Source organism: Ipomoea nil, unplaced genomic scaffold, assembly GCF_001879475.1.
Source record: "Ipomoea nil cultivar Tokyo-kokei standard unplaced genomic scaffold, Asagao_1.1 scaffold2826, whole genome shotgun sequence".
NCBI lineage: Eukaryota > Viridiplantae > Streptophyta > Magnoliopsida > Solanales > Convolvulaceae > Ipomoea > Ipomoea nil.
The window spans coordinates 4,209,950-4,227,489 of record NW_017619254.1 but is presented as its reverse complement, the minus strand read 5'-3'; the positions used below and the strand labels follow the sequence as shown (position 1 = coordinate 4,227,489).

General features: G+C 36.0%; 1 protein-coding gene and 1 long non-coding RNA gene across 2 annotated transcripts in view; one reads left to right on the top strand and one right to left on the bottom strand.

Moving 5' to 3' along the window:
* The window catches only part of LOC109159076, a 23,667-nt gene extending 6,127 nt beyond the window's left edge, over positions 1 to 17,540 (top strand). The window contains exons 3-4 of the long non-coding RNA XR_002050489.1: positions 6,010 to 6,014; positions 17,530 to 17,540. This is a non-coding gene — a long non-coding RNA (uncharacterized LOC109159076). The remainder of the gene's footprint in view (positions 1 to 6,009; positions 6,015 to 17,529) is intronic.
* LOC109159075 lies at positions 1,605 to 5,814 on the bottom strand. The gene is made up of 5 exons (XM_019307084.1): positions 5,377 to 5,814; positions 3,794 to 3,906; positions 3,303 to 3,677; positions 2,481 to 3,216; positions 1,605 to 2,082 (listed from the first exon to the last, which is right to left on the bottom strand). Exons 1-5 carry the CDS (start codon positions 5,606 to 5,608, stop codon positions 2,015 to 2,017), a joined length of 1,524 nt encoding a protein of 507 aa, XP_019162629.1. The 5' UTR covers positions 5,609 to 5,814; the 3' UTR covers positions 1,605 to 2,014.

Below are 17,540 nucleotides of genomic sequence, written 5' to 3'. Positions count from 1 at the left end.
CACGATATCACTTGTGTGCCATTTGGGCCAATACCATCACTCTCATATTTTATTTGGTTTCTTTAATTGTCACGAAGTAATGCTTCACAAAAAATATAATAAAAATAAATAAAAGGTTAGGATGTATGAGCTGTGAAGTTCTAATATCATTGCAATTTAATCTAACCGTTGGTAGTAATTATGCTAAAATTTATGAAAAAAATTATATATCTTCTGTTGTTATGTATGTGGAAAAGATATACATACCAATGAATAGTTAAAATCATAATCAAATCATACCGTTGAAAACAATTACATTAAAATTTCTAATAAAGCTTTCATATCTTTTGTTGGAAAATGTGTGAAAAAGACACATATACCAATAAATAATTAAAATCATTATGATCTAATCTGAAATTGAAAGCAATTACCTGAAAGTTCCTAAAAAGATTTTAATTGTATTATAAAAATTAGTACATTACCTATAAATTTATCATTCATTTTTCTCACTATATTGATATTTGAATATAAATTCCAACACAGGTAAACCATAGTATGCCATTATTAGTGAGAAAGCATCATTGTCCTTCTATAGTTCTATTGTAAACTTTTAGAGGAGGTATGCAATTAGCAATCAAAACCGACAAGAACATTAACTTTTGCACATGTTTAAAATTGGTTTAGATTAATATAATATTTTATGTAATTCCAAGCTTTTTCTATCATTCCTCAGTTTCTCCAGCCTGTATGGACCAACCAAACTTTGGTCCCATACAATCATGCTTATCATTTTCAGTGCTCCCATGCATCCCAATATGTCCACAAAAAAAGTTGTGTAATTTGTCACAAAAATACACCTTCTCCCATCAACATTTCACTCTCTTGCTTCTTATCAACTAAATTTTATAATACAACAATTTGTCATTTTCCCCTTATTTGAAATTTTCAAATACATAATTATTGATTACCCTTATTTCAAATTTTGTCTTTTATTGTGGTTTATTAATAATTTTAAGAAATATTTTTGATAATTAATTAAAATAATTACATTTAAAAAAATCACATAAAATTAATGAATAAAGTACTGACGTTTTTGTTGGGCACGTTTACTTCTTTAACTTTGTAGGGCATATGTTCTTTTATGGACAAAACTTGTGACATCCCATGTTACTATGTTAGCATTGCCATATCCAATGAAGATTATTGAATTATGGGTAGAAAAGGACTAGGTTGTTAATTAGCCATAATTGAGGATAGCAAGTCCTATAGTGAACAAATGAATACCACTATCATTTGACTACTTATATACATATATAGGCCTCTATCATTTTCAAGTCCTGTCTTTGTCCCCACCTTGCCTAATATACTTAAAAGAGGTAAATCGTGAGTCGCGCAATCAACTCAGCAATCAAACCCTAATCTTCATGCGCACACAAGGGATCCAATCAGCGTCACATTACTTAATATACTTAGGACATAATTATGATTAGTATGAAAATGCGATTTCCCTAGTTCCTTCTTTGATCATTTTACACTACTTACCATCAAAAGTGTAAATAAACAAACAACTTCCTTCATTATTCTGTACAAATAACAAACAAATAGTTCAGCACAACTCAAGGGTGGGAATTAAATGCTATTTTTACTGCTGAAAATTCAACTTTTAGAAAGATATTAGCAACAAAAATGTGTTGTTTATACACTTGCTGGTTTCAATCTCTCCTACCATCTTATGTAGGAGAGATCATTCGTAGCAGCGACGATGCATGTTTTACCAGGCCTGTCACCTCTGCGACTTTGACCTGAAAATGCATCCCGGTGCTCGATTTTTAATCAGTATTTACACGCACAAAACACATATATCCACTCAACCTGAAGCACGGATGCCCTTTTGGGCTTTTCGCCTTGCTCCCTCCTGCTCCGCTGCAAAGTTCTCTTGTCTTTGCTTTGTTTCGCCTGTATGAAATAACACGTGGAACGTAACTCCTCTTTCTCCGATTACACGAGGTGATTTTCTTAGTGTCGTGTTATGTTGCTATGGACGTAGTGCAATTAGAAACAAAAGGAAAGCCCATATGTACGGATAAACGATGCCTGTGGATGCTGCAATACGAAATGCATCAAAGTTAACTTGGATGAATAACACACTCTTAACCATAAAGAGGATAGGAAATAATTGAAAATTAATACTCCCTTCATCCCATTTTATGTGTCTGGTTTGGATATCGAGGTTTGGCTGAAGTTATTTTTAATTCAATTTTTCATAATGTTAAGTTCAGTATTAATATACAAAATTTATATATTTAGAAACTACATTAAAAGTACTATTAAACACAAAAGTCAAATATAAAAATAAGTAAAAAATACTAAAGAAAATAAGCAAAGAATGAAGAGATGGTTTGACCGATGAATAGTAAATATGACAGGTAAAATGGGACAGAGGGAGTATTAGCTTCCAATTTTTTTTGTGGGGGTGGGGGCATTAAAGACAATGTACTTGCCTGATGATGAGAAATGTGAAATTGAATGTGTCTTGTCAGGAGGCTCTGCATCAGATATACTCGTTGATGGGGGAGGAACAACAGCATAAACTACATTTGGCAGTGGCCTTGAAGAACGAACTTTATGCGGACTAGGTGCTGAAGCCTCTCGTTTTGGTTCCACGAAGGGAGCAACATTTGGTGCAGAGACGGGAGATGCAACAGGTGGCATACGCCTATGCCTAATTTCCTTAGTTGGGGACCTCCGTTTTGGACCAAATGGAGGAGCAGGAGGCTTGGCCTCGTGAATCTTATGTGGAGTAGGCACAGGGGCAGGTGCAAGAACTGGCATGGGTATTGGAGAAGGCGAAATTGCAGGAGCAAGATTGGAATCTTGATGATGATGATGATGATGATGGTGGTGGTGGTGGTGGTGGTGATGGTGGTGATGATGGTGGTGATGGTGGTGGTGGTGGTGGTGATGGTGGTGGTGGTTATGAGGAAGAGGGGCGGGAGAAGGTGATGGACTACCACCAGCACTGCCATTCACAGTAGAAGAAAGGCTGACTTGTTTAACCCTACCAAACACCGTGTGATTCAGGCCAAGATTTTTTTCATGAGAGCCAGTAATCGTTTGAGCCAACTGCTTCTGCCTCGACTTTGAGAGAACCCCAACCACCAAAAAGACTTGCGACCTAACAATGGTGGGAGGGTCCACTGTTGAACCCTTCGAGTTTATTAAGCTGATAAACAAATTCTGCACCCAAAAAAAACAAGAATTAAATAACACCATTGCCAAGCCATTGCTAATAGTAGCATGTAGAATTCATAACGACAAAAAACCTCATATGGAGAAAGGTGTAAGCCCGACTTCAATTGTTGTGTTAGTTCATCAAAGTAAACTTGTAATTCTTCAATGGAAAAGTTCAAGGTGAAGTTGAAAACGATCTGAACTTTCTGCCAGGTGAATGCTTTCTGTAAGGGCGCAACAGTAATCCCTCCTTTGAATTTCAGCACCTCAAATGATACGGGGTTCCCAAACAAAGATTCTGTAGTCAAGCTCATATTTGTTTGATGATTAAGTATATATACAAAGTTGTCTTGGATGAGAGCCTTGGCTGTTGGAGAGATACTCGTACTTTTGACATCAGAATCAACAGCAAAGACGACCTTGGTTTTGTTTGATAGGGCTGAAGTTTCCAAAGAAAGTATATCCACCTGTTATAAGAAGACCGGATAATAATTGGAAGATTAGAAAGAGAATTAAGAAACACATTTAAAAACAAATAAATAAAACCACACATGAAACACAAGAGGAGAGTTACGGGGAATACTTTGGTGTTGGAAACACTTATTTCATCCAAAATTTCATCTTCAAGCTGCAAGATATGATCCTCCAAGAGAGAAACTGGTTTCTCAAGCATAAAGCTCGCTACTATCTCATGCCCTGGAAAATTGCAAATACAAAATAAAATTTTGGGATACTGTGAAAGGAGTCTGAGATTGGAATTAAAATAGATGCAACCATGTTGATTAAGATTTTTTTTAATCAAAATTGAGTAAATAAGAAAGACAGTAACATGAGAGACTTGACTCCAGTTTCTCGCTCATATAATGACTCATAAAAATAAAACATTTACCCACTTATATAGTTACATAAGAGGCAAAGACAAAAAGGGAGAAACCCACAGCAGCCTAAATCTCCCTTCCCAACTAGAACTGTACACAGTTAATAATGACTATAAGTTCTTACTCAATAACTTCTAAGCACAAGGTTGTTTATGATTCATTGTAGCAGGTTTAAGCATTGCCCCAAGTACAATCTTTTTTTGGGTATACTCAAGGTTTCCATCATCGGACAGGCACTTTTGGGTGGGACAACTAGCCTGGAGATTGAAGGCTGCTCCGTTCCCAAAACCAAGGATCGAACCCTTGACCTTTGGTTAAGGATGGATGAGTCACTTCCACTCAACCACACCCTCCAGGTTGCCCAAGTACAATCTATGAATCAACATGATCCACGACATAATTAACTTGAATATTTGGGAAAAGATTTTAAATTAAAATGACAATCATACAAAGGTAGACAAGTATAAAAATTGGTGGGATGTTAAGCCTAGTGTACCCCATTCGATCACACTCTCACTTTATTCTTGACATTCTAAGCCCTATGAAACTTGGTATGCATCATATTTTGTGGAGCCTAGATAACATGCACTAACAAGGACTCCACCTTAGAACACAGAGGAAAACCCCCCGCAATTTTCATTCAAGTAATGGGCGATGCACCCCTAGCTGATTGAGTGTCGAATAAAACTTTCACCTAATGATTACCAAATGAAAAACGTTAGCATAGAAAGTGAAATCAGAAGTTCATCGGGCAGAGATGTACCACTTTTTTGTCAGTTTGAGTGAAGCCTTTTATTTTTAGATCATTTCCCTGGCAAGATTTTAATAACAGGCAACTTAATTTCAAATAAGTTGCCATTCTTGGTAGTTTATGTGTGTCTTTTCCCAGTCTAGATCTAGATTTCGTGAAATAAACTGAGATGGCAACTATTACTCAAATTTAACAATTGGGCACCAAAAATAAAATAAAATAGAATAAAGAACAATCATCTCCATAAATTTCAATTCACTGAATCCACACCAAATCAGAAATTAATTTTTTAAAAAATAAAAATCACATAACCTGCAATTTCATAGACATCAAAATTAACCAAAACTAAAAATGCATCAGTTCTCACAGAAATTTCAAACACCCAAGCAACAAAATTATATATACAAGAAGGCCCAAATTCCAAATTTAACTGATACCCAGTTAACTAAATTAAGAGCAGAAACACAATTTTCAAAGAGATCCGCCTAAACTTCAAAAATATGCTAAAATTGACAAGCAAAACATCAAGAAAAGTACCTCCAAACCTAGAATCCAGACCCCGATCCTCTGGATCTCCATGGTGGAAGAATGGGAGCAAGAAGAGAGCAGAGAGCAAGACGCCCAGACCAAGAAGCAGAGCAAACACGCATCTGAAACTCACCCTCTCACTGATTCTCCAGCAGCACCTTCTGTTTTCCGCATTTTGGTGTGCCCTTAGCTCACCCTCTCCAGCTATGGGTAAGGGCTGCTCATCCTCCGTCTTTCCCATGCCCAGGAACAAATCCTACAGTAACTGCAATGTGGGTTTTCCCCCTAGTCTTGATGGCCTTTGTGGTTTGGTGACAAACTCTCCATAGCTGTCTCCTTCTTCTGCTGCTCTTCTCTTTCCTTCTGTCTTCCTTTTGCACTGTTGAGAGAAAAAATAAAGAATTTCTTTTTCTATATATTTTGGGTGAGAGAATGAAGAATATGGCACAATTAACAGTTGTTTTCTATGGGTTAGGACGGAATTTGGGAAGAGTGGACTGTGGAGTAGTAACTTTTTTGCACAATCAACTGTTCTTTGAAGAAAAAAAAAATGGCTTTTTTTTTTTCTTTAAATGAATAATGAATAATGGTGGGTGTTTTGGATCTTTGCAATAAATCCATTCACAACTTAAAATATGGTAGTTGAAGTTTTACTCTTTTTGACAACTAAGCTCATTAACCATTTCATGTCCAAATTATATGGAACACCATCACACACAATTTGAAATTTAAATGTGGGAAAATATATTTCCTATTTTAATCATTATAACTATTTTGTTCGTCATGTAAATCTATATACAAAAAGCAGTGACGTATTATAATATTTTTAAATAAATGACGAGTTAATATTCTGTGTAGATTGACAAATAATTGATGATTGATTTAATCCATTGTCACTGATTCATATTATATATATATATATATATATATATATATATATATATATATATATTGGATATTTGGCATGACTAAACTAGTGATTGACTTAACTTTCATTTTAATTAAAAATATGACATCATATATATATATTTTTTAAATAATGTTTAAGAAGATGACAATTTCATTTGCTAAGTTATATCTTGTATAGGATCAATCCCAAAGTTATTGGAGGATAAAATTAATCCATCACTTTTAATCCCATCTAACAAAATGTGATAACGGATTAACAACTAAAAAAAAAAAAAAAATGTGTACCCCTCTAGCAATTTTTTTGGTCGTTTGTATATCTTTCTTCTTCTTACAAAATCTTTGACCAACTCACTTCATTCTTAATTATTTTTTTAAGTACAGAACTCAATCCGAGAATTAGTTAAATTCTCACACTTCTTACAAAATATTTTCGCTAATAGTTACACCACCAATAATTTATGAACGAGTTTTACACTACATGTATAATTTAAGCACTAAAAATATGATTTCTCTAAACATTTATACATTTATTCAATGCTTTTTTAATATACTTTATTGTCTCATTAATGAATTCGATTATTTTGTTAATTTGCATACCACGATTGTTTGCAATGAATAGTCACAAATCATAAGTATAGTTTATAGAAATAATCGTTTTTCCTTTTACGGAAAATATATGCCTAAAATTGGATAAGACAAACACATTTTTTTTCCATAATGGATTGAAATTTGAACATGTAAAGTACATAAGTACATTGATGGATAATTGTTAATTTGAATAGTTGAAGACTTGAAGCTCCTTCCTTCCTATTTGAGTAGTTTTCTTTAATTTTATCCTTAGTTTTTGGATTGGCTAAGTATATAAACTCTATCCAATTGTAGCTAACATTATTGGTTCATGTCACCAAACTGACATAAAAATTATATGCAAGTCTCTATAACACAACATGTGTTGTATAGATCTAAATTTTGCATAAAGTTAGCTCTTTTTTTTACTAGTTTCAATTTTTGTTATTTATTTATTTATTTATGGACATTAAATTAGTACATTTCTTTATGTCATCGAAAAATAAAATTTGAGACCGTATTTTAAAAAGTTAGTGAAATTACAACTACTAATTATAGTTGTAAAATCGTAAAAAGAATAATGTTATTTTCGATCCCTTCATAAGTTCACATTATAGTTTGGTAATAAAACTCTTTATAATCACTGAGCAATGTTGCATTTTCCTCGATTTCACGTCTTAATTTTTACCTCTTTATGTGGCAATATTTGATTAATTATTTTTATATTTGATAAATAAATTCTCTTTTTAATAATAGGTGGGTCAACAAATTCACGGTAACCAATGAATAAAAAAAAATTACCATATCAAGAAGCAAAACTAAGAGAGAAAATAACGTCTTACTAGTGTGGTTTATCTCTCTAGTATGGTTTGGGGCTGCCTAACTATTACATAAGAGCAATGTTTACCTAATACACACTCTCAAGTAGTGCATGGCTGTGAATTTCCATCATACCCAACAAATATAATAATAATAATAATAATAATAATAATAATAATAATGTTAGTGTTTAGTATTGTAAACTCCCACGTGTAATTTGAAGAATTATTATGGCAAAATAGATAGGTTAGCTAGATAGTATGCTGATTAAAGATCTGGCATAATAGAAGCTACACTAAAGCCTTTGGAAACTAGTCTTTTGAACTACACCAACTTATCTTCTACAGCTGGCAAAGCAATTACACGTCCCGAGATTATTTTACAAGAATATCCACCTGGAAAGACATCCAAGGTAAGACAGTAATTCATGTTACATGGAATATATTAGGAATTACTTGTTTTTAAGAATTAGAGTATTATATATATTGTTTAGAGAGAGACTTCAACATGATAGAAGTTAGATCTACAAGAGGTTATCTTCAAGATTTGAATATCAAGAAACTCTCTCTGAGATTCCATGACACCATTGATGATCTGGGTTTAGAAGATTCTTGAGAAGAAACTCTACAAAGTTTTATCTTTGAACCATATTTCATACAACTATGGTGTAGTGGTGGGTGAGTCAGCGAGACGGATAGCGACAACGCAAATCTCCAAAAAGAAATTTTTTAGACTGCCGATTGCATGGATCTCTGGCCTCGACAATCCTCTATAGCTTCATCATATCATATTGGTATTTACCGAGTGGGGTATATCGCACATTAATTAGGTTGAGAATGTGTTCTCTTACCGTCTGTATGAATTGTTGTTGAGATAGTGGATTTGACTCACTAATGGTGGTCCCTCAGACGTAGATACAATTGCATCGAACTGGGTAATCAATACTCTAGCTCATTTACTTTCTGTTTGATTCACTTTTCCGCATTAGATATATTGTTGTCAAACTGTCTGGTTAAACAAACGCAATTAGGGTTAGCGATATTCAATATTCAAACAGTTGGGCTAATAAAGATAAATAAGAGTTCTTGATCGGGAAATACTGAAATCATAGATAATAATAATAATAATAATAACAATAATAATAATAATAATAATAATAATAATAATAATTAGACTTTCTGATTAGTTCTCATGGACCTACGTTTAGGGATGATAGTTTTCATAAAATCACTATCATATATAGGGTGATGCTCCTATGAGAATCACCCTTCCATGAGTCTATTAGAACCAATCTAGTGCATTTAAAAAACATATCTATGGATGAGATTAATTATATCGAGGGTCCAAAATTAAATAAATAAACATAACTTTGATTGCACGTAGAACAAAATTCAAAATGTTTGATATGGAGTCAGACGCTCAACCAACCTGCAACTCCTTTTCAATTTAGTTTGAGATTCAGGCCAACTGCTTAATATATACAGGTGAACCAATAAATATAGAAGCACTAACAAATTTCAAAACAATCTCTTGTCAACTTCCCATGTCCCAATATTAAACATTCATGTCTTGCAATAAATTTATTCACGGTTTTTTAATCTCACAATTTTTGTAATAAGTTTTTTATCTTCCCCCAAGTTAAATTCATCTTATTAATTAGTCGACATATGACAAGTATTGTGCGATTAAGATCAGAGTCATATTATGTCCTAACCTCTATTTATATTATCATAAATTTCTATTTATAGTATATATGATGATAATTAGGATACGTTTCAGCTTTATAAAATTACGTTAAAATTTGATATATACAAACAATTGTATACCGCTAACAAATACCTTAATTTCTACGAGCACAAACATATATATTTCCGCGTGGAATGGAAGTAAATGCACAGCTGTTGTTATCATATCGCAATTAACAAGCTAAACCACCACAACCTGCACATGTAACTCAGCAACATGCGCCAATTATATTTAAGAATAATAAATACTTGTTTTTTTTTTAATAAAAGTTTATTTCCAACAAATTAAAACAATCCATCCTCTAATGTAACAAATATCGTGTGTGGCGGGTCAATGATTCTTTTGTCCCCTTTCATGTGCCCTTTAACGCTGGTAAACTCTACTCTTTAATATCACCATCATCAAGTTACATCCGGTCTATGGCTACCTGTTTATATTTGACTAATTTATTTTATTTTATTTAAATATATAAATTGTACTCGTTGTGATGAATTATTGGACATGGATTATAAGATTATATTTTATCAGTTACATGACTTGACTTGTGGGTCGTTGTGTATTTTTAATTGAACGATAGATATATTTCGTTTCAACTATAGAACTAAGGTGTGATAGTTGAACTATATATAAATTTATATATTCATATATTATATGCGTAACAAATTTTAATATAATGCTCTGTATTTATATATACCGTGTGTGTGTATACATGCACACACATGTGCACATGCATGTGTATATATAGATTGACTAATTTTTAACATTAAGTTGACAATGTGGTATATTAAAATTTAGAAATGTAAATCTTAGAAATAAAATAAAAAAGAGATAAGGGTCAAATTAGCCCTTGAACTGTTTATGAAAATGTAATTAAATATTCGAACTAGAAAAAGTTTCAATTAGACACTTAAATTTAGAAGAAGAAAAAAAAAGTACAATTAACCTCATTTGACTTGTTATTGCAAGTAACCTCCCAGTTAAAGGTGATTGAAATGCTATATTAATATGTTTTGATGACTTTGATGGAATGGATGCCCAATTTCATAATAATAATAATAATTTATTGAAAACTAAATATATTTTTTTAAAAAGCTTGTGTCAAGCTTTAAAATTTACTACGGAGTATTATTGATAACATTTTACTAAAAAATTAATTTTTTTAAATAAAAATTTTAAAATTATTATTTAAAAATTTAAAATATTAATATTAATAAATTTTAAAATAAAAATTTTAAAATTTTAATATTAATAAATTATTATTATTACTTTTTATTATATGAACTAGGTATCCAAGTAATCAAAACATTTTGATGTGGCATTCCAATCACATTTAACTTGGAGGTTATCTGCAATAACAAATCAAATGAGGTTATTGCACTTTTTTTTTTCTAAGTTCAAGTGTTTAATGGGTACTTTTTCTAGTTCGAGAGCTTAGTTGTGTTAGTAATGTTATTATTTGTTATTATTATTTGTAATACTAAGTCTAGTCATACCATGTATTAGAATAAGTCTAATATGACTAGGCTATTAGTTAGGAGATAATAGTGGCTTAGTTTAATATACTCTCCTGTATCTCTGTTCTGTTTGAACTGAATAACATTTGTTTCTCTAATCTGGTATCAGCCAAACGTCGATCCATTCTCTCTCTCCTTTGTTTCTCTGTTTCGACACACTACCACCGTAAAACTCCCACCACCACCGCAATGTCGTCCAATTCCTCCGAGAGAACAATGTCCGCCGGCGGTGGGTCATCCCCGTCCGGTAACAATCCCCTTACGGGCGCTCATCACTTCATCTCTATGAAGTTGACATCCCGAAATTTTTTATTTTGGCGTACCCAGCTTGTTCCGTTTCTTCGCGGACAGGACCTGCTTGGCTTTGTGGATGGCACCTCACCGTGCCCGCCTCCCACCATCGCAACAACGACCGGCACCTCCGATTCCGGTGCAACAACGGCGGCCCCAACCCCGAATCCGGCACACAAAGCCTGGGTTCAACAGGATCAGTCGATCCTTTCCCTTCTCATCTCGTCAATGTCTGACGAGGTTCTTCACCTGGCTGTTGGGCGCAACACGGCTGCAGAAGTATGGCAATCCATCTGCATGGCTCTCAGCTCCAGTACCCAAGCAAGATGCCTGAGCTTGCTCGGGCAGTTTCAGTCCTTGCGGCAAGGAGGCACGCCGACATCGGACTATCTCGGCAAAGCCGAATTACTTGTGGAAGCTCTCGCACAGGCTGGGCAGCCCCTCTCCCTACGCGAACAAAATCTTTATGTTCTACGGGGGTTGCGCCCGGAATATCGTGCCTATGCCGCGTCCCTCACCGCCAATACGCCGATATCTCTGCCGCAATTGGCGGATTATTTACAGGCCGCGGACTTCATTCTGGCCGATGACTATCTACAGGTTGGTGATGGCGTTCCAGCAGCGTCACACTCAGCCATGTACGTAGGGCGTGGACGCACTGGGCAAGGCAGCATGCAGGGCAATCACGGCGCTTCGGGCAGTGGCGGAGGCCGGAACAGCAACGGTGGACGCGGACGTGGTGGCCGGGGACCTCCACGTTGCCAGATTTGTCGGGCAACGGGGCATACCGCAGTTTACTGCTATAAGCGGTATACCACTCAACCCCCGGCGCAGGCAAATGTAGCGGTCTCGGGCGATGTACCTTCGATTCCTGTACCACCGGCCGATGCATGGTATCCCGATACGGGTGCCACCGCGCATGCCACACCGGATGCCGGGATGTTGACAAACTCGGAGGACTATGATGGTGCTGACACTCTCAGAGTTGGAAACAGGGCAGGTTTGGCGATCTCACGAATAGGCCATACATCTATCCCATCTAAATCTAAACACTTATTCCTGTCAAACGTTTTACATGTTCCTACATTAACTGTCCCGTTATTATCTGTACAAAAATTCACTAGTGATAATGCGGTTTATTTTGAGTTCCATAACAATTGTTTCTTTGTGAAGGATTCCAAAACCAAGGCCATACTTCTTAAGGGGTCTACAGCTGGAGGTCTGTACAAGCTTCCTGTGTCACGGAGTTAGTTTGCTTTTGTCACTTCTCGTGCAACGCCCGCAGTCTGGCATCGCAGGCTCGGACATCCTCATGCCGTGGTTCAAAATAAAATTCTACAAAGCTGCCCGGTTAAGTCAAATAATGTCAAAAATATTGAGTCATGTAAGGCTTGCCATCTCGGCAAGTCATCTCGTTTTAAACTAGAAAATATTTCAAGTTCGAGTCACAATGTGTTAGACTTACTTTACACAGATATATGGGGTCCTACACCTGTAGTATCGTCTAGTGGTTATAGGTACTTTGTACTATTCGTAGACGATTTCACTCGTTTCTGCTGGTTTTATCCATTACGGGTAAAATCAGACATTTATAAAGTTTTTGACGTTTTTCGTGTGTTGGTAGAGCGGCAATTTTCGCGCTCTATCAAATCTATTCAGTCCGACTTAGGGGGTGAATACCGAAAATTAAGTGTCACATTTCAATCTTTAGGTATTAATCACAGGCAGTCGTGTGCTTACACGCACGAGCAGAACGGGAGAGTTGAACGCCGTAACCGCCATATTGTGGAAACCGGGTTAGCTCTCCTCGCCCAAGGCAACGTCCCGCAACAATATTGGGATTTTGCGTTTGAAACTGCCACTTGCCTAATTAATTACCTACCAACCAAAGTTCTAAATTTTGAAAGTCCGTACTCACGTCTCTACAAAAAGCCTCCACCATATCAATTCATTCGTGTCTTCGGGTGTCAGTGTTACCCCTATCTTCGGCCTTATAATCGGCACAAGATAGAGTACCGCTCCACCCCTTGTGTCTTCCTAGGTTACCCACCGTCCTATAGGGGGTACAGATGTATGGATCTATCTAGTGGGAAAACCTATATCTGCCGCCATGTGCGGTTTGACGAATGTGTGTTTCCTTTTACAGGTACGATGCAACAGGTCCCGTCGCCCAATCCATTACCATGGGCTCCTGGTCCTGTTGTCCCGCTGCTACAAGCTCCTGTTTGTGAAACTGGGCCACCTCCTGAACCTGAGCCGGTCCCACTTGCTCAGGAACCTCCTTGCTTGGCCATCACTCACACTGCACCACCTCGGGCTCGGAAACGTGCTCGGGTACACCCTCCGGAGCGAGGGCATGTCATGCGACTCCGGCACATGACTCGATGCACTCCTGAGGTTTTTCAGGCCCTTACGGCGTCGCCAGATCCGACGTGCTATTCTCAAGCAGTTGGGCATCCGCAATGGCGGGATGCTATGGACCAGGAATTCAATGCCCTACTCCATAATAATACGTGGAAACTTGTTCCACCGGAGCCGACTATGAATATAATCGGGTGCAAATGGGTGTTCCGTACCAAACGCACCGCTGACGGCTCTGTTGAGCGCTACAAAGCCCGGCTTGTAGCCAAAGGCTTTAATCAAGTGGCCGGGGAGGATTTTTTCGACACTTTTAGCCCCGTGATGAAACCCACTACGGTCCGAATCCTGTTCTCTCTTGCAATCTCTCGCCAGTGGACTCTACGACAATTAGATGTCCACAACGCCTTTCTAAATGGCCACCTGGCTAAGACTGTATACATGAAGCAACCACCTGGGTATGAAGACCCGACTCACCCTGGTCATGTTTGCCACTTGCAACGCTCCCTATATGGCCATAAACAGGCCCCCAGGGCGTGGTTCAAGCGGCTTCACGATTTCTTAATATCTGCAGGTTTTTCATCGTCCAAAACAGATGTGTCTCTCTTCTACACCACGTCTGGCAGCTCCAAAGTTTATCTACTGGTGTATGTAGATGATATCATTGTAATGGGGCATGATGCAAGAGCTGTGGATAATCTGCTTACTCGACTTGCAACTACCTTTAAAATCCGGGACCTAGGCAAGCCGAGTTTCTTCTTGGGCATCGAGACTATTGACGCTGAAGGGGGTTTGGTGCTATCTCAGCGGCGATACATGACAGATCTTCTCGGTCGTGCTGGAATGACTGACTGCAAGCCACTCACTACTCCAGCTGCCGTCACTAAACCGGTAACCCCGTCAGATGAACCGTTTGACAATCCCACACAGTATCGTCGGATAGTAGGGGCGCTTCAGTATCTCACTATTACGCGTTCGGACCTCTCCTTCTCAGTCAACCGATTGTGCCAGTTCATGCATGCACCGACTATGGACCATTGGGCCTTGGCTAAGCGTGTGTTGCGCTATATCAAGGGTACTCTTGCATATGGATTACGGATCACGCCCTCACCGGCTGCTACTATACATGCATACTCAGATTCTGACTGGGCCGGTTTCCCTACAGACAGAAAGAGCACAAGTGGTTACGCAGTGTTTCTTGGAGATAATCTCGTTTCTTGGCAGTCCAGGAAGCAACGCACTGTAGCCTGCTCGTCTACTGAAGCTGAGTATAAAGCCTTAGCTGACGTTGCGGCTGAGGTGACCTGGGTTGTATCTTTGCTCCGTGAGTTAGGTCTACATGACAAGCAACCTTCCAGCATTTGGTGTGATAACTTGGGTGCCACGTACCTTTGTGCTAATCCAGTTTTTCACGCACGGACGAAGCATGTCGAGATCGACTACCATTTTGTTCGTGACAAGGTTGCAACCGGGGAATTCATTGTCAACTATGTTTCAACCAAGGATCAGCTCGCCGACGTCTTCACCAAACCACTACCAGGACCGTGTTTTGCAGCTCTACAGTCCAAGCTCAATGTGGTTTCTCACCTACCTTGTGCTTGAGGGGGTGTGTTAGTAATGTTATTATTTGTTATTATTATTTGTAATCCTAAGTCTAGTCATACCATGTATTAGAATAAGTCTAATATGACTAGGCTATTAGTTAGGAGATAATAGTGGCTTAGTTTAATATACTCTCCTGTATCTCTGTTCTGTTTGAATTGAATAACATTTGTTTCTCTAATCAGTTGCACTTTCATGAATAGTTCAATGGCTCATTTGACCTTTATCCCAATTTGTGTGTGTGTGTGTGTGTCTATATATATATATATATATATATATATATATATATATATATATATATATATATATATATATATATATATTCTCTTTCTGTCATATTTTATGTTTCTAGTTCAGTTATAAAAATAAAAAATAAAAAATAAAAAAAACTTGAGTGATATTATTTACAATTCAATTTTTAAAGTATTTAAATCAGTATTATTGCATAACATACAAAATCGAATTTATAAGTTATTAAAAAAATGTTGAAAAAAAAAAACAACAAAAGAAATGAAATTAGATTGACCAATGAATATCAAACATGACAATATAATTTCATTGATTTGTTGTGTATATAAGACATTTGAAATTTTAGAAAATTAAAGATAGTCTTATTTATTTATATTTAAAGAAAAAACTACTAAGATTTAACATTTATTTGTGGATATTTCCCTTCCTTTGTAATAAAAAATAATAATTATAATAATTTAGAATAAGGTAAAAATAGACGCAGTCACGCAGTTGATTCCTGCACCATCAGGTGATGGATGTCAATGTCAAATAAAAAGACTTTAATTTCTCTTAACTTATTGAATTCACATATATGAATGGAGAGCTCTCACTAAATAAGACTTTGGGAGTGCTGTGGTCGACAAATACCACTAATGTGATAGTTCATAAAGTTAGCACCTACTTAATAACTAATTGTATTAGTTGTTCTTACAAATTACGTTAGTCTGATAGTTGATAGTGTTAGTGGATAGTTAATGATTAATTGTGTTAGTTATTTCTATCAATTGAGTATTAGAGGTTCATAGAGGAGTGTTTGACAAATTAATTATTTATTATTAGTTGGTTACATGTAAAATGATTTTTAGTTTATTATTTTATTTATTAAATTACTCTTAAATTATTTTTATTTTTAGATACTGATGTTTTGTCGGAATTGAATTTACCATAAATTAGGTATGAAAATACAGAATGGGGTAGGAAATTTTTACTACTTATTCATTTTTAATAATAAGTATGTGCATTTTGAATTTTATACTACTTATTTTTTTTTTCAATTCCCATTATACTAAACAATTGGAACTGAAATTTTTAGTAATTCGATTCCTATAAATAAAAATTTAAATTACTACTTTATTCATACATTATTCATCTTTTACAAAATTGCAATTCATTTCCCACTTAATTCATTCTCTCCGACCAAACGCCTTACTCCGTAATTGTTTTTAACTTTTAAAATTACCTACTTTATATGATTCAAAATTAATGCGGAGATTAAGGCAGAAATTAAGAATTGTGATAGTGGGGTGGGAGGTTGACTTTGAGGTTGTACATTTGCACTGGGATCAGATCATTAGTGGCGGTGGGAAATGGGATTTGGTGATTGCTTTTTGATGTGAGTGATTTTTTAAAAAAATATTTATTTATTTATTTACAGTATGCATTTTAGAATAACGTGAGATGGTAGTGGGCGGAGTGTTGTAATGCACTCTTTCGTTTAATTTGATTTGTTTATTCCAACTCTAATTAATTTAATCTCTATATTTTAAAATTTAACTTTTTTTTTAAATGTGGTTTAATTGAGAGACAAATGGGTTTCAGAGTAAAAAAGAAAGTGATTTAATTGAGTAGTGCACGGGAATCACTTCCATTTGAATGAGAGGGTGGAAATAGGTATTTATGTTGCCAACCAAATTAGGCTTAGAAGGTATGGCACGCGCCACTCACGGGGAACATTCAATCCTATCCTATGCTTATTACTTATTACTGTGGGTCTCACCTCATCCTCATGCACCCACCCGTGACTCCATTTTAATTCCATAACTCCATTTTTTTTTCTCAATTTTTATTTAAGCTATTTTTTCTAGCACTCATTATTCCTATTTTATCCACAAAATAATTCGTTTTTTAACCTTCCAAATAGGGGTGAGCATGGACATGTGAATTCACTTAGTGCAAGTAAAGGGAATAAAATATAATTTCAACAAGAATGTAATAAGAAATGAATAGAATAAAAATAGTATTCTTGATGGGGATATGAGTTATGGGCTAAGGTTTACTGAGCTAGTGTTATTGGGCTGGATTTGGATAGGTCTAGGGAGATGAAAGGATATGGAAAAGGTGGTAGACTAACCCAGA

Coding starts and splice junctions, on each gene's coding strand:
- LOC109159075 (XM_019307084.1), bottom strand. CDS start 5,608: ATGGGAAAGACGGAGGATGAGCAGCCCTTACCCATAGCTGGAGAGGGT. Junction 3,907..5,376: donor TCTGGATTCTAGGTTTGGAG/GTACTTTTCTTG, acceptor GCAATTTTCCAG/GGCATGAGATAGTAGCGAGC. Junction 3,678..3,793: donor TAAGTGTTTCCAACACCAAA/GTATTCCCCGTA, acceptor TTCTTATAACAG/GTGGATATACTTTCTTTGGA.